Raw genomic sequence first — 23,343 nt, 5'->3', positions numbered from 1 at the left:
CCATCCTCCTGCCTTAGAAAATCTGTCCTGATTATTGTTGGCAACTCTAATCTTGAAATATTGAGGAAGGGAAATATTCTCAAACTTTCTGTTATTCATTCATTCAGTCATTCATTCATTAGCAAGTGTTTGTTGTGTTCTCACTGGGAGCCAGGACTGGGGTTAAAATGAGGTTTCCTTCGGACCCTCTATGTGGAATCCTTTTCAGATTTGTAAGAGCATCAGGCTTATCCTGTGAAGCTGCCAAGGCCCTTATCACGAAATGATAAGCAGGAGGCTGAATGGTTTTGTACAAGCTGAATGAAAATGTGACATACGGTTTGCCTCCACAGTTTCTCTGTGCTTTGCATTTTATCTGAGATTATGTAACTTATATTTAAAACATGAGCTTTATTAAAGGTCTATAGAGAAATCAGTCCTTGGCCTCACGAACACTAGTAAAAAAGTAACCCTCCCAGACATGCGCACGGGAGCAATGTTTGGAAACTGGTAAACTATGATAGAAGAATGCAAAGACTTGGGTTCTAGTTAAAGACTACTTAATTGCTAATTAGTTCTTAGGTATCAAATACCATAACCTCTCCTACCCACCTCACAGCATTTTTATAAAGATGAGATCATTACACTCAGACATGCAAACACACAGGTACACACTTCTGTAAGCATTTTGAGACTATATTCCATTTTAAATATATCATAAGGTGATCTTGGTACTCCTTTCATATAAGTGAGCTTTGTGAGGGAGAACAAGAAATGAAGAAAATAAAGAAGGAAGGATGGAGGGAGGGAGGGAAGAAGCGAGGGAGTGAAGGAGAAAATAAGAAAAGAAAATGAAAGAGGAAACAAACTAAGTAGTTGTAGACAGGTAATATTCAATTTCAACACCTCTCTCTCCCACATGTTTATTTCTTTGTTATTCCCCTGAGTTGGGTTTATATGGGAGGAACATAATGAAACATAGGTGAAACTTGGTATTTATGATAAATGGAGCCAAACGGCTTGGGTTTGATAATCTTCTGGGCTTCATCATCTGAGCTTAGCCAGTTTGCACTGGCTGCTGGGTAATGGAATGCTGACATGGATCTCCTGGGAGCCAGATGACTTCCCACTCTCTGCATTACATTCCCAGGCTGAACCAAGACTGGTGGGTGGCAAATGCGAATGTTGTGGCTCCTGGGAAATTTGAAGCCCTCCTACAAGTATTACCTTCAGAAGTCTATAAAATTTCAAATAGGACAGAGGGGTAAAGGGGGGAGGATAATATAACTGCAAAAACTCTTTTCTCTGCAGACCAAAGAATGATCCGTATTCTCTCAGCCAGGTTATGTGCAGGGGGAGTGTGGGTGGAAGAACAGTGCAGGGGGAGGGGGAGAGAGGAAGAGGCTTCCTAAAAGAGGACCGTGCTTTCCATCAAACTTTAACTTGCTTAGAACTGAAATTGTAAACTAAACAGGGAAAGAAAGGCAAATTTCAAGCTCCATTTCCTTTTAGCAAATCGAGACTTCTCTCATTCTGAGTACAGCAGCCTTATTCCTGGGGCACTGTGTTTACACTATGGTCATTGCTACTAAAATTACAGGGTCAGTATTCAAATGTCAGCATTATCATACCCCCTGCTCAACAGAAGATGGGGGAAACAGAAGTAAAGAGTAGAAAGAGCTGCAAAGGAGATGATACACCTCTGAATACGGCCACGTTTGTTTCCCTCCATTAGCACATTTTAAGAATACTGCTCTAACCGGTTTGGCTCAATGGATAGAGCATCGGCCTGCAGACTCAAGGGTCCCGGGTTCGATTCCGGTCAAGGGCATGTACCTTGGTTGCGGGCACATCCCCAGTAGGAGGTGTGCAGGAGGCAGCTGATCAATGTTTCTCTCTCATCGATGTTTCGAACTCTCTATCCCTCTCCCTTCCTCTCTGTAAAAAATCAAAAAAATATATATATATTTTTAAAAGAATACTTCTCTGCCAGAAAAGAGCGATCATTTTATGATGAACATCTGTGATCACGGACAAACTACTTCCAGCTCTAAAAGCCCTGACCTCAAATTCCATTATAAAGAGAGACTCTAGTGCCCTGGTCGGGTTGCTCAGTTGATTGGAGCATTGTCTCAATACACAAGGGTTGCAAGTTCAATCCCTGGTCAGGAAACATACAGGAGTCAACCAACAGATACATAGATGGGTGGAACAATAATTCAATAATCCAATCTCTCTCTCTCTCTCTCTCTCTCTCTCTCTCTCTTTCTCTCTCATCAATAAATATATTTAAAAGGAAAAATAGAAAGGAAAAAGAAACTCACATTTACCTAAAAAGCTACCATTCTAGCACTGTACTAGTAATTCATGTAATTTGAATGTGGAGGGCTGGGTGCCTGACTCCCACTGTTTGGGATTTTGGTCTCCCTATCAGCTTGCTGAGGAGCAGGCCAGCTATGCATAGGGCAGAATGGCCTGCAGTTAACAACAAATCCCCATCACGTTATAATTGGAGTGCTTTCCTGATAGGCGAATCTGGGATAAAACTGCAGACAATATCCCAAATTTTGGGTAATTCTTTTATTTATGTATGTAGGGTCCTTATTTTGTGTTGATACAAAAGGTGATTTAACTAAAAACTGTTGTTAACTCTGGTTGTCTGCTCCTTTTTCTTCCATAGAAAGCATGCATTTCCATTTGGACTCTCTTCTTGTTTTAAAAGGAAAAATAAGCAGCTTAGGACAAAGAGGAATGCAGCCCACCAGTTAGACTGGGCTTTGAGCCAGAATTACAGCAAGCACTGCAGGAGTAAAAAGCAATAGATTTTAATTGGTGCCTAGGGGTGAAGGTCAGCTCTCTTGGAACAATGGGTGTCTATGGTGGTAATTAACTGAGTCCTCCAAGGGAGTTTGTAAATGTCAGTGATGTATTTCCAAATGGAAGCACAGAGGTCTTGGGCCTAAGAAACAAAGACAGCATTAGCTAGTCAAGAAAATATGTAAATCTGCTGGTTAAATAATGCATTAATAAAACATAAGGGGTGGACACGCACAAACACACCACATAGTGTACATTCGAAAGAAAGTAGACGTTCCAATATCAGACAAGGGCCTTCCTAAGATCCAACGTCTTTTTCCTAGCACCAATCGGCTCTCTTATTGGACATGCTCTGGAATTTAACCGCTGTAATTCATTGAGTCAAGCCAGAAGGGTGGTTTTGCTCCTAACGCTACAATCAACCCAGTAAAATCTGGGTTTGTTGAAAGAGAAAGCATCAGCATTTAATAAGTTCTAGCTATTCTATCTTTCAACAGAATCTGGGCCACTTTTAGAATATGGTGGGGAAAAAAGATGAGCCGCTAGCCCCTCCCGTCCTGATCCCCCAAACGTCTGACTGCTTCTTATATTGCCATGTTTCACTCCAAGCTTCTCACTTCACTTCCCCATGATCCCTGATAGTTACTTACTTCCCTGATCTGGGCACGCTCCTAAGTATTCAACACTAGAGGCCCGGTGCATGACATTTGTGCACTAGGAGGGTGGGATCCCCTCAGCCTGGGCTGCACCCTTTAGCAGTCCGAGAGCCCTCAGAGGAGCAGGCCTAAGCCATCAGTCAGACATCCTTAGTGCTGCTGCAGAGGCAGAAGAGGCTCCCGCCACCGCCACTGCACTTGCCAGTCACGAGCCCTGCTTCTGGCTGAGCGGTACTCCCCCTGTGGGAGCGCACTGACCACCACGGGGCAGCTCCTGCATTGAGTGCCTTCCCACTGGTGGTCAGTGCACATCATAGCAACTGGTCATTCTGCCATTCAGTCAATTTTCATATTACCCTTTTATTATATAGGATGTTTAATGAGACCATATAGGGTGCTCCCCCCCCAAAAAAATATATACACACTTATAGGTCAATTTTGAAAATGAAATATATTTTAATAAACACTGCCTTTATAAATATTCAAGTATGTGTGTACATTTTGGGGACACTCTGTTTTCTAAATCAAGATTTAGAATAAACGATCTGTCAAAGGAGCACTTTTAGGATGCCAACAAGTAGGACATGAAATATATATTATTCAATTATTGATAGTTCAAGAAATGAAAGGCACAGTACCTGTGCCAATGTGAACCCTATGCTCATTTCTACCTACACACCTCTCCCTTCATCTGCCTGTCTTTGCAGACAGGACCCTGTTTTATGCATGATTGTATCTACTGCCTAGCACTCAATAAATATTGGTTCACTAAATCATATTTTTCTGTTGTGAACATCATACCAGTCTATTTCATTGGGCAACTGAAGACCTCTCGTGCTGCTTTCCTGAATATTCCAGGTTACAGTCCTCTCTAAACCCTTGTCATCTGTGTCAATATCAAAAGGCAGTTTATGAGAGTAGTCAGAACAGGGCAAGAACAGTGCCTGACTCATAGCAAGCATTGGAAAATGTAAGTCTCATTGCTATCATAATTATCTGTTTCAGATGGTATGGTCATGCCTTATTGACCCAAGATCAGCCAGTCTCTTCTGTCTTACACTATTCTTTAATTGCATCCCTGCACTGGGATGGGAGACTACATAAGGGCAATGCAAGGGTCATGCTTTTTTTAAATATTCACCAATGTGCTCGCAAAGAACTCGGCACAGACAGTGTGTTCCATGAAATATGTATCAGTTGAGTTCGGAAAATTCACCCCAAATCTTACTGATAATTCTAACTGACCAAAAGTTGTTTAAGATAAATGATGAATATTGCAAATCCATACGGTAAATTTTAGTTCTATTAATTTAATATTAAGAATGTTACCACTGCCCATTTATTGATTTTATAGGCAACACAGAAAAAAAGTTTATAACAATTGAAAAGAAACTATGCTATTATGTTAGAATTATAGTATAATTGGGTCATGGAGACGGAAATATTTTGGGGTCTAATTAGTCAGTTATCTCAGATATGAATGGAAATTAGCATGTTTTAAGAGTCAAAACAGGCACATGATTATTCATTTAATATTTGAAAATCAATCACAGCTATGTTATGCACTGCAGCCTGTGAACACTGGTTTCTCACAACACATACACTGAAAAGTAGTGTTCATTTGTTTCTCCTTCTCAAGTTGACAAATACCTGCTTCTCTGTGAGGCCTTCCTTGAGTCCCCAAAGATAGAGTTCTGTGTACACAGCTATTATGATACATAAATTCTGTCCTGTAGTTGACTGTTTACACATTCATCTCCTCTCCCAGACTGCACATCCTTAAAAGAAAAGACAATACCTTATATTTCCAACCCACTTGCTGGTTCTCAACCAAGATCTGCCACAATATACACATTTAATAATTTTGGTTGAGTTGACAAATGACAGCATAAGGCACGACCATATAATTTGAAAGAGATAATACCAATGATAATGAGACTAACATTTTTGAATGCTTGCTAAGAGTCAGGCACTGTTCTTGGCTTGTTTTGAGTCCTCTCATAGCTACCTTTTGATATTGACGCAATCACTTATTTTATAGATGAGGAAACTATCATGGAGAGGTTAATAACAAACTAATCTACAAAGAAAACCTTGTTTAAAGGCACAAGGCTGGTTTGCGGCTTAGCTGGAGTTTAAAGCCAGGGAGATGGCTCTAGGATTCACTCTATTAACCATGACACCACAGCTAGTGACTCTACCCGGCAAAAATTCACAATGACCATCTTCAATGACAAAGTGCTGCCTGGCCGGTGTTGCTCAGTGGTTGAGCCTTGACCTATGAAGCAGTAGGTCAAGGCTCGAGTCCAGGTCAGGGCACATGCCTGGGTTGTGGGCTCAATCCCCAGTGGGGGGCGTGCAGAAGGAAGCCGATCAATGATTCGCTCTCATCACTAATGTTTCTATCGCTCTCTCCCTCTCCCTTCCTCTCTGAAAACAATAAAAATATTTTTAAAGTGTAGCTCCACAGTGACTGCAAATAGGTGTTGAGTTGGTACACCTAACATATGCAGATACTACACATAAATAGAAGAGGCCATTCCACAGAGGAGTGGGGGAGAGAGAGCATTGAAAGGCACAAGTTCAGTAAGTGCAGACAGGGACACTTGAGTCTGCCCTTGGGGAGCTAGGGAGCCCAGATCTAGGCCTGCCACTCCCCCATACTTGAGTCATAACTGTGCTTTCCTTCCTGGCAAAACCACTTTCAGCTACAGCCATCAACATCCTTTACCCCTTTGAAAGCACTCAGGAAGAACAGAGAGATAAGGGCAAACTGTACTCCCTCAGAACGTCTTAATAAGTTCCTGGGAAATTGGCCCTCCTCTCTCTTTGAGAAATCTCAGGAGATTCGAAATGTCTTGCTGAAAATATTTATGATTTCATTATTTCTTTTTCTTCTGCCCAATGTCTTCATCGTGCTCCTCGTATTAGGTTTCTCTCGTTACTATTTTGTTACTTTCAATGCTCTGTAACAATCTCTGCCATCTTCCCCCCTTGGCTTAACAACTGTGCCTTTCCCCCTATACTTCTCTTATCTGTAAGAGGCTGAGTATTCAGGGTGTTTTATTTTCCCCGTTCTTTATTTTTTTGGATTCCCCCTCATGGTCCTTTTCTCCTCTATAGGCATGCTCATTTCCTGGTGGCAGATGCTGTCAATAATGGCAATACTTGGTATTCTAGTCCCCATACACACACACAGCCCCAAGCAGCCAAGGAAGAAGAGATCGCTCTTTCATTCATCAAATTGCACATCCTCTACTGCAGGCCTTTTAACCTACAAATATCTAAGCCCATCATATTGCCAACAAGCTATAGTATTTTGTTTTGCAAAAGTTATTTTAAGTCATTGACTTGGAGGGTCATGGGATGAGAAGGGTGTTAGAGTCAGGGACCCAATCAAATGGGAGGTAGCTGTCTAGAGGAACAGAGGGACAAAAAACATCAAAAGAAGATTTGGTCAAGAGAAAGATCAGGTGAGAAAAAGGAATGTTTACATGGAAACAATTTAGCCCCTGAGGCTGGTGGTACTCTTAATTTCTCCAAGGAAGAAAAAAAAAAGTAGTTTTTTTTAAAGATTCATCAATATTAACTTTGTTTTCCATGACAGCACCAAGAGAAAGCTTGGGCAGATCTGATCTATTGCAGTGAGATGTCCCCACCCTAGTAAATATGGCAAATTTCCGGGCGCTGCTGGCATTCATCTCCATCCATCATGAGAGCAGCACGGGCTATCCACTAGAAACAAATGTTCTAGATACAGTATGTCAAACACCAGATGATGGAAACCTCTGAGAAACCACAGGGAGCATGCTGGAAGCAAACAGACCAGAATGTTGAAAAGACCTCTGACCATCTTTCCACAGCAGAGCGTAACTTGGAATCAACCTGAAATAATGCATTTGACCTTCACAAAAGGGTAATGGATGAACAGTTAACATTAGGCCAGCCAGGCTTCAGAGAATGCCGGTTCCAGCAAAGACAGATGATGAGGCAAACATACATAAATATGTAGGTAGAGATATAACTGAATTTATAAGTCTGCTCCACAGAGAAGGTTAAGCAGATAGTCTATTATGCACATTTGAAGAATGATCAGCCCTTTTGCAGGCTTCCATTCATTGCTGAGAACTTCTGCTCGCGTGGCCACAGAGCAACCTGCCTATGAGACGCAGTCAGTGGTATGAGAAATACGCAATGTCCAGATCAGTCTTACTTCATAACAATCTGGAGGCGCATACAGGCTATCTCTATCCTATGACCTTCACTTGTTAAAAAGGAATAAGACCAAAAGACAAAGTTTTATTTATCTTCTCCCTTTTGGTAAAGAAATAACTTCATGAAGCCAACAAGAAGACATTATCTAAATGTAGAAAACGTTGATGTGTGGATCTATCATCTTTCTACCTATTTATCTAGCCACTACCTGTATTTTTAAATAAAAATAATAAACACTGCATTATAACATCAACATCATATAAACTTGATCATCATACAAAGATAATTTTTTAGAAGAGAAATTCATGATTAACAATAAAGTACTAGATGCAAATTATATGGAACGTACCAGACACAACATCTTACAAATAAATGAGGGATAACAAATATGTACTATTATGCAAGAAGCTTCTTTCCAACAAAAACGTACTTAGTACTATTTAATGATACATGAAATAAAACAGTAAACTACTAGTTAAGGTGATTGGTTCTGAGAAACCAGGCATATTATGAGCTGCTTTTTTGTTGTTGTTTTTTAAACAGTAGTGCCAGACACAAATATGATTCAAAGAGGTACTCAATATGTAACATGCTGTGCTGAAATAAAAAGACTGTGGCTTTATTAGCTTTTTAATTTATGAATGTTATCATAGGTGTTTTGGTTCTATAAAACAGTACAAGGTGCATGGCTGTTTCAAGTGTTGTTCAGTATATAGAGGAGGAATGACCTAGGATCAGTGTGTTGTGTTTTTTTTTCTCCCAACTGTGTACTGTGGAGTCTAGGAGTTCCAGGGAGCTCCCCAGGGCCACGTTAGGGCAAAGAGGGAGCTCACTAGTGGGCATAGCCCTTGGCACTCTCCCTATATTTTGAAGAGAACACTTTGTACTTATTCTATAACTTGTTGGAAACCCAGGGGCTTGGATGACTATTGAAAAATCACCCAGAGAAAAAATAGAGATGCGGCATGCCTTCTTGGGTTTCAATTTCTTTTGGGATGCTGGAGAATGGAGCAACAACTAGTGGACTGGAACAGTATAAATACTCAGCTGTACCTAGGCAGGGTCTCTTCCTGTGGCCACCTCTGCCCTGGTTAAGTGTAGGGGGTCATAAACATTTGTTCACTAGCAAAGTCACCTGCGCTGGAGTCTGGAAAATGCCATGTCCACTATTTCTGAGTCCATGCATCGCACTTCTTTATGAATGAAACATACATTCCCTTTAAAAGATTAGAGGCAAAGGTGTGATCTTGTGTACAAAGAGGCAGATAAAAGAGTTGGGGTGGAATGAGCAAGTTTTGAATGTCCCCGCGGGGAATGTCAGGCACCCTCTTTGATGTATTATACAATACACTGATTCACGTGGCCTCACCAGATAATGTCAGGTGAGTGCTCTGCAAAGTCTCGGCATTTTAAATGTTTATCATGTTCTTTTTGGCTAGAAAAGATAAAACTATACCTCCTGGCCTAGACATGACTGAAACCTAAAGGGATTTTTTTTTTACTATCTTTGTTTATTCTCTTGAAAGAATTTTATAATTAGAGAAAATAAATGAGTCAAAGCTGGTTTCACAATGTTCTTTCCTTTTCAAGATCCAGCCTAGGAATCCAAAATCCAGCCACAGTTCAATTCAAATCCTCAGCCATAAGCTAGATACCCACTCTATACCAACACCCATGCTTGGCATGTTAGGGGCTGCAAAGCTGATCAAGGCACTTTACCCCATCTTGGACTTTGCATTCCAAAGGACAGAGGTCAGATATAGTAGAAAACAACTATAATCAGGAGTGAGAGAAAAGTGCTAGAATAGAAAAGCAAATGTCTTGGAGATAAGAGTGAGAAAATCTCACTAGTGGAATTGATTAGATTTTATAGAACAGCTGGCATGTGAGGTTTTCTTTAAAGGTCTAATGCTCTTAGTTTTTCATTCAGCAGCTACATGCAACCTCACGCAGGCAAGTCACTCAACTTTCCCTGCCTTGGTTTCCATACCTGTGAAGTGAAAAGGCAGAATCTGATTCAGTGACTCCATAATTTTCCCTAAGAGACACTGGCAGACTCTATCAATCACTTCTTCCCTGTCCCCAACAGGCACATACATGATACAGACCACCCAAGCAAATGATAAGGGGAATTAAGAAAGTCCAGCATGGAAAGAGAAGAGGGCAAGGAGTCAATAATTAAATGCTTATTTAGAAAGTGCCACATATGGTATAGTAATGAAAACCCAAACATCTGGAGAAAAGTGTTTAATGTTGGCATGTACCAAGAGACCCAAAAGAATGATCGATGTGTTCTAGGGAGTTAGGGTCCTATTTATAGGATGAAAATCTTGAGAGGCTCTCTCAGCAGAATTACATTCATTAAGTGGCAATAACACAGAAAGCGGAAGGAATAGGAATGTGAAGGGGGCACAGCAACTATAACGAACAAATACGCTCTGGATTTTTTCTTTGCTGTGATCATAGGGTGCAGAGAGTACAAGGATTTAACAACAGAATGACTGACTGCTGCAACATTTAAAGAAAAACACTTTTTGTTTCCTTTGTCTTCCAGTGAATTCTACTTGGGATTGTGTATTCTTTAATCCTTGAAGATGTTAATATCTCATGAAGGGAGAACGGCTAAGTTGGTTGGGGCTAATGGGAAAGTATTGCTGATAGATACACACAGAGGATAAAGAAAGTTTTCTTTTTAGGCAGAATACCAATAAACTTGGGAGAATTAAAAAAAAAAGGTGGGGAGGGAGAGAGGGCACTTGGCTGAGATTTCCGCATTGATTTTTTCTTTCTTTGCTGCATTTGAATTGTTCTTCTCATTTACCCTCTACAACCCAGCTGTTTATTTCGGGCATCGGTAAAATCATCTTTTCTCATAAAAGATTAATTATATGTATGTACCCAACAAACCACTGCTGACACCAACAAGCATTGGGATTTACCATGAAGAAGGGGGCGGGGGGGTGTATGCTCTCCTTTGGAGATACAGGACAGACAGTTAAGCCTGCCTATCCTCTGCCACTAGGATCCAGCCCATCCCTGCTCCTTTGAGCCCATCTTATACATCAGAGGTCAGGCGCAGGGTTTCTTCTGGAAGGCAGTATAAGATAATACTGGGGGGAATTGGAAGGAACTTATGTGCCTTTGTCCTGCATCATGAATAGAGCTTGATCTTTTTCCTTTTCTTTTCCTCTTTCTTCCCCAGACACCACCCCCCCTCGTTTTTTTTTTTAAATATTTTATGGATTTCAGAGAGGAAGGGAGAGGGAGAGAGAAACAAATATCAATGATGAGAATGATTGATCGGCTGCCTCCTGCACGCCCCCCACCAGGGATTGAGCCTGCAAACTGGGCATGTGCCCTGACCATGACCGGGAATTGAACTGTGACCTCCGGGTTCATAGGTCGACGCTCAACCACTAAGCCACGCAGGCAGGGCCCTCCCTTTTTTATTTTTTTAAATATAAATTCTCATTGATTGGGGAAATATATTCACACTTTAAAATGTTGTGCAAGGACTTTCTCTGGTCCAAGTATGTCCCTTTGGGGGGAAAATATGTATTTCACGGTGATGAATTCACTTCATCAGTAGAAAAACTGTACACGAATATACTGCTAGGATAATACCTGGCAGCAGCCTTTCTATGTCTCTGAATCAAGATTTCCTATCCTGACCTATGACGAGATTACAGTTTTCACGGTAACCGACCCATCCAGGGAAAGCTGCTGTAATTTACAGCAGGCTTGCAGCGAAACAGCCAGTGGACGATCATCCATTTAAACTGTAAATAAGAGCCTGCTTTGTTCTGGACTCTGATCCCAGGAACGCCCCTAACAAACTGCCTGCAAAGCCAGGGCAGGCCTGCTGCCTGAGACCGGGTGATGGAAGAACCCCACTGCTCCTCAGGAGCAGCTAAAAATAGCAATGAGAGCAGGAAGGCAAAACAGGTTTCTGGGACCGCAAGGCAGTGACCCCGATGTCAGTTTTATTCCAGTTGCTCCCACAGATATGAAAAGCAAATAGAAATATCTGGTACAAAAGATGTTCCCTGGTTTCCGAGCTCCCTAGGGAACTCAAAGAACAAACACAACCCTTTACAGGAGCCTGCCTCTTCACTGGAGGGCGCAGAAGTCCTGGGGGAATTGGAAAGAACTTAAGGGCCTTTGTCCTGCATAATTAATACAGCTTGATCTTTTCCTTTTCTTTTCCTCTTTCTCCTCCCCCCTGTTTTTTAATCTAAATCTTCACTGATTGGGGAAATACATTCACACTTTAAAATGTTGTGCAGGTACTATGTCCCTTTGGGGGAAGAAATACGTATTTCATGGTGATGAATTCACTTCATAAGTAGAAAAACTGGACACAAATATACTGCTATGTCAACTTTATTGATTTCGGAACCACTGGAAAGACCTCCATGGTCATCCAATATTCTTAAATCTATCAACATCGCGGAAAGTGACCCTGAAGGCCTAGATTATCTGTAGAGGAAGAGAGGCAAAGGTCCCTTCTCTTAGGTTCTCCCAAAAATACGGTAGCTTAAACAACTCAGGCCTGGCTCTGCTTCTGGAATGGAGTTGTCCCAGAGGAAACCATTGTCTCACAGTCATAGGCAACCCCTTCTCTTTCTCTGGACTTAGGGTTGGCCAAGTCTCGCTTTCAGCAAAACTCCCATGGCCAAACACCCTCTCTAAAGTCCTCCAGATAGTTCTAGATTCAGGTGCAGTGGGAGTGAGACCGGGATACTGACATGAGTGGACTCCATGGCAGGGCACCTTGCTGTATGCTGTCTAAGCTTTCCTTTCAGTGTCAGGAGCTACTTACCTCAGGACTTCAGAGTCTCACTCTTCAAGTCCTGATCCTGCAAACAATCTTGGACTCTCTAGGTCATCGCCTATTCTGATGCTAATGAAAAGACTATGCTTACTTATGATATTTGACATCTTATATATTTTAAAATATATTTTTATTGATTTCAGAGAGGAAGGGAGAGATAGAAACATCAATGTTGACAGAGAATCATCGATTGGCTGACTCCTGCACGGGGATCCAGCCGGCAACCTGGGCATGTGCCCTGACCAGGAATTAAACCATGACCTCCTGGTTAATGGGTCGATGCTCAACCACTGAGTCATGCTGGCTGGGCAAAATCTTGGAATTTTAAATCATATTTTCTTCTAATGGACATCATTAGATTAGAACAATTCTCAGATCTCTTCTAGTAAATTTCTTTGTTTTGCCTAGATCATTTTACAAAGGGGAAATGTAAATGACTCACCCACAGTCACCTGCAAGGTGGAAATATTCTCGAGGAAACTTTCAATGACAAAAATGTCATGTTCCATTTATTACGAAAATACAGGACCTCTGAGGGTGGAACGCCGGCTTATTTCTCTTTGCAGCCTATGGTGCTTACAGTTTGTTGATTGCTAACCAAAATTTATTAAAAATGTGAACTAGAGGAAAAATCAATAGGGTTTACAAGAATTGATTCAAAGCCAAGCAAAATAACTAAAGCTCATCACAAAAATAAAGGATAGCCCAGCCAGTGTAGCTCAATGGTTGAGTGTCAACTTATGAACTAGGAGGTCATGGTTCAATTACCGATCAGGGCACATGCCAGGATCGTGGGCTGGATCACCAGTGTGAGGCATGCAGAAGGCACTCAATTCTCTCTCATCATTGGTATTTCTTTCTCTCCCTCTCCTTTCCTCTCTGAAATCGATAAAAATATTTTTTAGAGAATATAAGTTCAGCTCCTCAATTTAGTTCTATATACAGCAGATCAAAATTGTGTATATCCAATTTTTGATGATGGACCAATAATCAGCCAGTAAGGGGGTGATAGGAATGTTCAGGGTCTATCTCTCAATATTGAAGATGACATTATTAAACTGTGCTGTGTAATACTGTGGCCACCAGCCGCATGTGGGTATTTGCCTTTAAATTAATTAACATTACATAAAATGTAAAACCCAGTTCCTCGGTCACATATTTCAAAATACTCAAGACCCCAAGTGGTTCCTGTCTACAGTACTGGACAGCTTAGAGAAACATTCCTATCACTGTAGAAAATTCTAATGAACACTGCTATTTATAGAGGATAATCACTACTGTGACCTCCAATAATTATATGAAGGAGGAGGAAAAAGAAGGTGAGAAAAGAAGAACAAAGGGAAGAGAAAACATTGATTAAGCTTAACTAGTCTGTGCTAAACACCGGAAATGACTTATTTCATATAATATTCACAATTCTCCTCCTGAGGTAGGTCCTATAATTATCCTCTATTTTACATTTGATGACACTGTGCTTGGAGAGAGTAAGAACATCACCATAGTTGTACACTTGCTAATTGGCTTAGCTGGGTTTTCACTCCAGCCATCGGACCAGAGCCTATGGGCACCTGGCAAGTTCTGCTGCTCCTATTGAAGAACTGGACATGTTTAGAGCCACAGGGAACATTATACTTTGCATAAGTGGTTCTTCATCCTAGACACAAACCAGAAGCATCTGGGGAGTTTGCTCAAGGTACCTGAGCCCTCATCCAGAGCAGTAGGATGGGACCGGGGCTTGGGCATTTGGGGACCGCGTAGTGCTTTGAATGTGCAGCCAGTGCGAAGGTAACTGTTTAGAGTTGTTCTCGTCCACCTTCCACAGCCTGGGTAACAAAATGAAGACCCTGCCCAAGGCCATTAACAGTCACTCCTGACATATCTGAAATTTTCTTATTTCAAAGCAAACATTTTCTTCCTAAGAAAATATCTCTCTTGGAAGAGTAATAGGAGCAGTATATTGTACTATGACTGTCAACCAAGAGACCTGAATTCTAGTCCCAACTGTGCCCATAACTCTGCCATAGGAGCAAACCACTTCTTTTCTTTAAACCTTAGTTTTCTCACCTGTAAAATTAGGGTGTGCTATATGATGATCTACCGGGTTCATTCCAGCAGTAACTCCATCCTGGTGTTTGTATGCAGGTTGCATAAACTTTAGAAATAAAACTTCCCACCTGCTATAGTGACAATGTACTCACTTCTATTCTAGTTCATTTATTTACTCCATGTCAATGGAAAACAGGGGGACATCAGATGAAAATCCCACCTTTTTGTCAAAGCTCATTCTGATTCTCATCGCTGATTGGTCAGAGGTCTTATGAGAGAGTCAGCAGCCTCCATCTAACAAGACTCATTGCCTGTAGTTGCCTTTTGAAAATGGTAATGATATACCTACACCTTGCCCTCCTAGAGTCACAGCTGCTGATCTGAAAATTACAATGTCAGACATTTTACCACCTTAACATTCATCAGCTCATCTATACATCTCTTAAAGCTTAACTGTAATGGATTTTTAGGTGGCTAGAGAGGTTAGCCAAGCAAAACAGAAATCATATCATGACTAAGTAGCATGCTGAATATACATTTCTTACCTTACGCTTGTTGGTAGGACACACGTAGAGATAACTTAAAATTGTTTTCAATCCAACTTTATCATTCAGCTTCTCATAGGTTGTCCCATAATCGGTTGACCTATAATTCAAAAGGAGCATTAATGAGGACAGAAGGATACGTCATTTGGCTGCTTGTCAGTATAGTGTATGTTTTCCATAGTAGAATGGCTCCAGGGAAGTTGCTAAGTGATTCATGCAGTATATAATGATGCTTAATTATGTACACAGTGGCATCATGTGATGATTAACATTTGCATTTAAATTGAATTGGTAAAAATTAAAACTCCATCTCTCTACTGCTCCTTAACCCTTAATGCATGCACACTGCATAAAGGATGTGGTTAATTTTAAAAGCTTAAGAGATGAGCATTTCCCTTGTATTGACCAAAGAATAAAGAGATTTTTTGTTTAGATTTGACATTTCCAAACTTATGCTTTTAATCTTTGGCACAATGGAAAAGAAGGTTCTCCTGATTTATCTACAAGTTGTGTCTTCTTCCATGAGTCATAGAATATATGGTGGGTCAGTCCTTTCAGAGGTCAGTCAGTCGTTTCCTGTTATTGAAGAGCAAGAAAATGTCTTAAAATGTGAAATTTCAACATCTTACTCAGTGGCCTTTTCCAGGGTTGAGCAACCTGGAGGTGAGAGGACATTGCTTCTTGGCACTGACCCTATCTCTGTGGAGATTCTTTCATCTTTATCCAGCCACTGGTCAACAACTTATTGATTCAGACTGAATAAATAGGCCTTAATTACCTTCTCTAGGAAAAGCTACCATATATTTCAGAATTGTAATTGTATTAGACCATTATTACCACTGTGTGCAGTAGAGAATATTATCTGTATTTGAAGAAATTGGTTGAATGAACTTAAGTGACCTATTCAAAGAAAATAGCTGATAGGTGGTCAGCTAGAATTTGAATCTAGGGATTCTGACCCTCAGTCCTGTGTTACCAATATTATGCCACAGCGTTATTTTTTTTTTAATTTAAAGTAAACAGGTATAAATAAAAGTTCCTTTCAGCCTACTTTTTACATATAGGAGAGTCCTGATACCATTCATTCATTCATTCATTCATATATGTTTATAGAGCTCTTAAAAATGTACCAGACACAATACATTGCTCCTACTCTCAAGAATCCAACAGCTTTACATGAGAGGCAGACACATATGAAGTTACGATGTGTTAAGTGCAATGATACAGATAAGAATTAACAAGGCTTAGAAAATAAAGTTGGTTTAATTAGAAAAATATAAAAATGTAATCACGTTAATTCATTTCTAATACTGATAAAAGTTACAAATTCCTATAGGTCAGAAAGGCTAAACAGAAGTTTGTGCTAATAATCTCATCACCGTGAATTAAGTGCCTACTCCAGACCAGGCACATCAGCATGAAAGCTGTGTAACATATGATTCTGGAATTAAGGAAATAAGAATTTATTCTGGTTGAAGATCCAGGGTATTTTCACCCTAATATATATATATATATATATATATATATATATATATATATATATATACATATATATGGATAGATATATATTACCTATAAATATTATAGATAATATTGTATTCTTGCAATTATATATTGTAATACAATATGTAATGTATTTGTATATGTTACAAATAGTAATTCTTCATAGAATTTAGATGGTATTTCAAATCACCAAAGATTGGGATATTATGCAAAGATTTTTGGAAGACCTATGGAGCTTGAAAATGGAAAATGGGTAGAACTTTTAAAAAGAGAACTGGTAAGAGCACTATAAACTAGAAGGTATAACCTAAGGATATAACCTGCTTTCCTCAGGACCATTTGAAGAAAATCCCAAACTCTTTCATAGATTTTACCTCTGGATCATATTCTTCCCAAACTCATGCTGATGTGAAATTTCCTCCTATCTCCAAGAAATCTCTGAGACTTATGTTCTAACTTAGTGCAATATCAGCATTTGTTTGTTTGTTTGTTTTCCATTCTTACCCTGGCCTTACCAGATACATGAGAAAAGTTTGAAAGGTAAGTGAGAAGAGAACTTTCTCTTCTTATAAAGACATATTTGTCTCAAAAATTTTACTAGCCTTTCTCTGGCTCCTTTTCTTGGATAGTTTTTTCTATTCATTATTCTGAACAATACTTACAAATTTAAGAACAAACAAATAGATTCAAAATCTACATCAAGGGTGGTGATGTGAGGAGAATGAAATGTGCAAATACTGTTACATTAGTAAATTTTGCTATTGATAAGGGGAAATCAGTAGAACTAGGTTCGAAAGGAGAAAATGGCTCACTTTTCCTAGAGGAGGTAAAAGGAAAGGAGGCTATAGAAGTGGGGACCAGCCCAGAGAGAGGTGATGATTAGTTCTTATAATTTCTGTCAATTTGACCCCTGAGCTATTCAATGAATAATTTTAGATTAAAAAAATATTCTACAAGGACAAATAAAGATTATTCAATAAGAATTTTATGTAAAATTATCCTCATTTGCATAGGTTTGTGGGTGTGTGTATTTAACTGAAATCCCAATGTGATAAGATGATAATGAAGGAACTAGTTCAGATTTACATTAGCAACTTATTTTTTTCAGAGAGCTTATACTATGTTATTGGATGCTTCCTTCTTATTATAACACTAGGGGCCCAGTGCACAAAGTCGTGCACCTTGAAAGGAACTGTAGGCTGCAAGGCTGCGGTGGGCACAGGGGCAGGTCTCGGCCCATCTTCTGCGCCCCCGCTCGGCCCCTCCTGCCATGGCCCCCAGTCCCCGGTCTTTGCGCAGCCCCGCTCCCGCTCCGACCACCGCTGCTCCCATGCACTGATGGCGCTGGCCCTGCTGGTACAATTGGGGCCAGTGCCATCAGCTGGTGCAAGTGGCGGCTGCTGCCCTGATCGCCCCTCAGGAGCAGGAGGAGGTGGAGAAGCCCTGAGGGACAATCGGAGCCTGCAGCTGCCACACACACCTGCTGACAGTGCCGAGTGATCGGGGCCGGTGTTGGGTGCCAGCAGCGGGTGTGAGCGGGGCGGGCACCAGTGGCAGGTGCGAGTTCCAGGCAGGACCATGGTGCACAGGAGCAAAGAATTTTCAGTAAACACCAGAGGCTGGCCCCAATGACAGCAACTGGCACCCCGCCTTTGTCTGGCGCCCCCGCTCACCTGCTCCACCATCCCACCACGGCTGACACCCGCCATGTTCCGTGCTCTGCCACTTGCACCAACGCGCACCATGTCCCGCACACGCCCCCTGGTGGTCAGCACACATCATAGCGACCGGTTGTTTGGTTGTTCTGCCGTTCAGTCTATTTGCATATTAGCCTTTTATTATATAGGATCACCAATCTAAATCCTCTGAGGTATCTGCCATGATGTTTTGTGCTGCCTCTTGCCCTTTGATTTTTCAAACCTCAAAAAATAAAATAAAATGTGTGAATTCTCAATTCCAGCAAAGCTACATGTTTAAACATTACTCTACTCTGACTAATAGACAGGGAGAAAAAAAAATGATGCGTTTTCACAAACCCAAAATGGCATAGACTAGCAGTTTCTCAAGGTTATCCCATAGAACTAGAATTAGAGAGCTGACATGTGCTGTGGATAAAACTAACAATCAGTTGGGATACATTGGCATAATGGTACAGAAATGAAACCATTCCAACATTTGCAAACTAGCTGGCAAATATTTGCAGCACCAAGTTCTCTGGATAGCACTTGTGCCAACCTCACCACATGGTTTATCCCCTGGAGGCCTCCTAGATCTCTTTACAGTCAAGCAATCAAAAGACGGTGGGCTGGCAACACAGAGGTCCTCAAGGAACTTGCTCCAACATTAAGTGGAGCCCATGTTTTCATTGGTCAATTCTTTAGCCCATCCCAGTGAGGGTGACAGTGCCCTTGGGGAGGCACTGCACCCTGGAAGGCAATTCCTAGTGCCCATCTGCAAACCCCATTCACAGCCAACAGATGCTTCCAGTTATCTTCCCATGGTTAACTATGGGAACTGCGTCTCCTAGGGATGTGGGCTCTGAAAGAGCAGAGGAGAGACAGACAGTTGAGCAGCAGGCTGCCTGGTGAGCCCAAGTACAAGCTGTTAATAAGTTAAAGCAGTGGTTCCCAAACTTATTTGGCCTACCGCCTCCTTTCCAGAAAAAATATTACTCAGCACCCCCTGGAAATTAATTTTTTTTAAATTTTAATAGCAATTAAACAGAAAGATATATGTATTAATGTTTCTACCTTTTTCGTAAAGTATAGTAAAGAAAGGTGTAAATTAGAAACATTGAAGTTTGAAATTATGAAACTATTTATTGAACTCAGAATAGAAAGGTAATACAAAAAAAGTTAAATGCACCTGTGTCCATCACCGCCCCCCTGGATCACTGCAGCGCCCACCAGGGGGCGGTAGCGCCCACTTTGGGAATCACTAGTTAAAGTATCATCCCTAGGGATGGGGACAGAGCAGTATTATCCAGGATTTTTTTAAAATATATTTTATTGATTTTTTACAGAGAGGAAGGGAGAGGGATAGAGAGTTAGAAACATCAATGAGAGAGAAACATCGATCAGCTGCCTCCTGCACAACCCCTCTGGGGATATGCCCGCAACCCAGGTACATGCCCTTGACCGGAATGGAACCTGAGACCCTTCAGTCCACAGGCCAATGTTCTATCCACTGAGCCAAACCGGTTAGGGCTATCCAAGATTTTTTTTTAAAAGTTAGGAGACGTTTGATTAAACAGAATTTAATGTTCCTTTACTTCAAAACTTGTAAGTTTCATTATTCACATATACATAATGTTATTATTCTAATAAATACTGTGAACCTCTTAAGTGCATATGTCACATAGCATTTTCCAAATATATTTGATTATAAGATCCATTCTTGAGGTGTATGTAATGAGATCAGTGTTCTGAACAACATACTTTGGGGGACACAATATCAGTTTAAAAAAAGGAAAAGAAAGATTGTGGATCTTGGCTTTACAAGAAAAGGGGAACAATAAAAATATTTAAAACCAAGTTTGCTAACAGAAAGGCCAGCCTATGCGAACCATACTGTTACTATTGTTGTAAAGACAAAACGCCACCACCACCCACAAAACCCAAGAAAACGATATTTAAAAATTATGCATCATACAAAGACACAAATATATTTAAGATGCAACATAAGTAGCCTTGATGTCTCAACCTGTACCATTTTTTAAAACATTCCAAAACAAATAAATTTTTTTTCAGGTTTTGTGTCAGGTTGACTTATCTACAGATGAAAAACATAACTCCTGTCAGCACCTATGCCTATAGTAGAAAAAGCTAAAAGCTTAAAAAATAAGCACTCCAGGAAAATACATATGTAAGGGATTAAATCAAAGCGGGAACGTGTTTGCTTTTGAGCTTTAATCCCTACTTTACCCTCTTTACAAACATATCCTAAATAGTGACTTTTAGAACATTTGAAAGCGTGTGTCTTTATCCATTTACCATATGCACAGAGCTAACGTGAGTTGCTTCAAGGGGTGGAGGAACCACGGTAAAGGCATGGCACCTGTCTTCCAAGAACTTATGATCACTTCCAGATAGCAGTGTCCCATCATGCTTGAAGGGATCAATACAGGATGTGACTAGTTTCTACAAAGAGCAGCAGGAGTAAAGGGTGGGATTGGATTTCCTCTACTATAACCTTATACCATCAAATGAGATAATAAATCAGCAAAAAAATTGTCTGTAAACTAAATTAGGCCATAAAAAGTGCCCAGCACAATGGCTGGCATATAAGAAACTATCTATAAATTATAGCTTCTGTTATTCATGTTATCACTCGTTTGTTTTTTTCTTGTTTTTTTTTTTTTTTTTTGTATTCTTTGCCTAACACTTACTAAAATCCATTAAAATCCTCAAGGTAAACCTCAACCTCTGAAAATGACTGAGATTTAGTTTTCTGAGGACAGAAATCTATTCGTGAAGCTATTACCATTTTTCAATGAAACCGAATTTAGAGTATCATATCTTATTTTATTTATTCGTTTTGAATATGTTTTTATTGATTAGAGAGAGAGAGAAAGAGAGATAGAGAAAGAGAGAGACATCTATGGGCTGCTTTCTGCACACCCCCTTCTGGAGACTGAACCCACAACCTTGCACATGTGCCCTGATAGGGAATCGAACTGGTGACTCTTGGTGCATGGGGCGATGCTCAACCAATGGAACCACAATGGCTGGGCCATACTGTCATATTTTAAAAGGCATGCATTCGTTTTATGTGGGACTTGGATTGGTAAAGTAAAGATAATAACTGAAATTTTCAAGTTAAAGATTTACACTGCTTCTATAATAAATGTGCCAGGATCCCACTGCTTAATAAACGAGTATGCTTCACAAACCTAACAGATAATACAATTGAACATGATCTAAGCACTTCCTGTGCAGATTCCTATGAAATGAACATGGATATTAATCACATGTTACAGATAAGGATGATCCAGAAGTATATCCAGCCTCCCAAAGGCCACACAACTTGGAACTTGCCCCACTAAACGCCATGGGACACTGCCACTCTCAAAGGCTACAAGAGGTGAAGAGAATATATTTACAAAATCTAGTCCTGCATTTCTTAGTAAAAGAAATATGGACTGAGACTGTTCAAATTCCGACATGGTGTAGATCAGGGGTCCTCAAACTACGACCCGCGGGCCACATGCAAATACAAATATTGTATTTGTTCCCGTTTTGTTTTTTTACTTCAAAATAAGATATGTGCAGTGTGCATAGGAATTTGTTCATAGTTTTTTTTTAAACTATAGTCCGGCCCTCCAACGGTCTGAGGGACAGTGAACTCGCCCCCTGTTTAAAAAGTTTGAGGACCCCTGGTGTAGATCAAAACCTGGGTTTTCTTCACATCCAGTAAAAGGGCAGAGGAAGAATCGATTTTAAGAAAAGTATAAGCAGAAACTCACCCAACGATCCAAGAGGAAAAGTAAGCGTGTCATGTGTCTGGTCCACCCTGGCTTCTGGAAAGGCTAGAGATATAGGCCACGTGAGTGGGCCCACCTCTTAATGATCTCACGATGTCTCATGCAGGTTACCAGGACGCCACGGATGCAGAGCACTTGGCATCAAACAGAATCCGATGCAGGGCCTCTCTAACTGAGTAACCATTGAGCCCGCTGGTTCCCTCAACAAATAAACTCCAGATCTGCTATTTCCACATTTACTTTTTTACCTGAAGGTCTGCAAGATAATAATCGTTAATCCTTCTCTTTTTTTCTGCCTGACCCCTACCCCTGCCCACCCTAGTCTTGCTATTCCCTATACTTCGAAAGCTCTTTCCCCAGATACCTCGACAGATGGCCTCTCACTTCTTTTTGGACAAAGGTCACGCTGCATGACACAGCAACCCCTCTCCTTCCCCCAGCACCTGGATCCCCCTTAGCCTCTTTCATTTCTCTTCGTGCTATTTACCCCGTCTGATAGATCAACTTGTTTCTTGTTATCTATCTTCCCCCACCAGATGTAAGCTCCATGAGAGCAGGAAAGATGTCCGTTCTGTTCACTGCTGGCTTCCTAGCTCTCAGAAGAGTACCCCGGATGCTCACAGTGTGGTTCTGAATGAATCCTGACTTGACAGATGCTTGCTCTTCTTGTGTGGCCCACTGGATTTCTACTAAGTCGGTACGAAGCTCACGCAGCCTGGCAAGGACTACTGCTCCCTGCTCTTAGCAGACACAATCAGCTATGTGGGATGAGAGGGCATGCTCCACGCTCCTCTACCTTTCCATCAAGAAACCTCTGCCTGACATCCATGTCCTGACCCAGTCACTGACCTCAAAGGCAGTGACTATCTTTGTTCACCTTCTCCTCCCAAATCTCCATTCTCCAGGACAGTGCGGGCACATAGCAGATGCCCTCTGCACAGGGAGGGTAAATGAATGCATGATGAGTAATGGGCACACTCTGTGAACCAAGGATGACCCAGGCTACTTCTTCAAAAGGTTCTAGAAAGTACCCAAATGCCCTGAGCTCCTCCTTCTCCACCTTCAGACCCCAGAAAGGGAAAACGTTCTACCCCAGACACATCAAGCCACATGGCCAAGGTCACAAAACAAACGACAGGGGAAACTCTGAGACAGGAAGCGCCAGGGCTTTACTCAAAAGAGCACCAAGGAGATGTCCTGCAATCAGAGCAGCGCTCGCCTCTAAATCGCAGCTGTGGCGTGTGTGTTTTGCTTCTTTCCTAAAAT

The 23,343-nt window shown here is 41.0% G+C and overlaps 1 protein-coding gene across 6 annotated transcripts in view; it reads right to left on the bottom strand.

Moving 5' to 3' along the window:
• The window catches only part of SORCS1 (sortilin related VPS10 domain containing receptor 1), a 455,367-nt gene that overhangs the window by 197,863 nt on the left and 234,161 nt on the right, over positions 1-23,343 (bottom strand). For all 6 annotated transcript variants that reach the window (XM_070432324.1, XM_070432327.1, XM_070432328.1 and 3 more), the window contains exon 3: positions 15,093-15,192. In XM_070432324.1, coding sequence (XP_070288425.1) covers positions 15,093-15,192 — 100 coding nt within the window. The remainder of the gene's footprint in view (positions 1-15,092; positions 15,193-23,343) is intronic.

Source organism: Myotis yumanensis, unplaced genomic scaffold, assembly GCF_028538775.1.
Source record: "Myotis yumanensis isolate MYYU_CA2020_CCGP unplaced genomic scaffold, mMyoYum1.0.hap1 SCAF_13, whole genome shotgun sequence".
Classification (NCBI taxonomy): Eukaryota; Metazoa; Chordata; class Mammalia; order Chiroptera; family Vespertilionidae; genus Myotis; species Myotis yumanensis.
The sequence above is the reverse complement of the archived record's forward strand: the minus strand, read 5'-3'. Positions and strand labels throughout refer to the sequence as shown.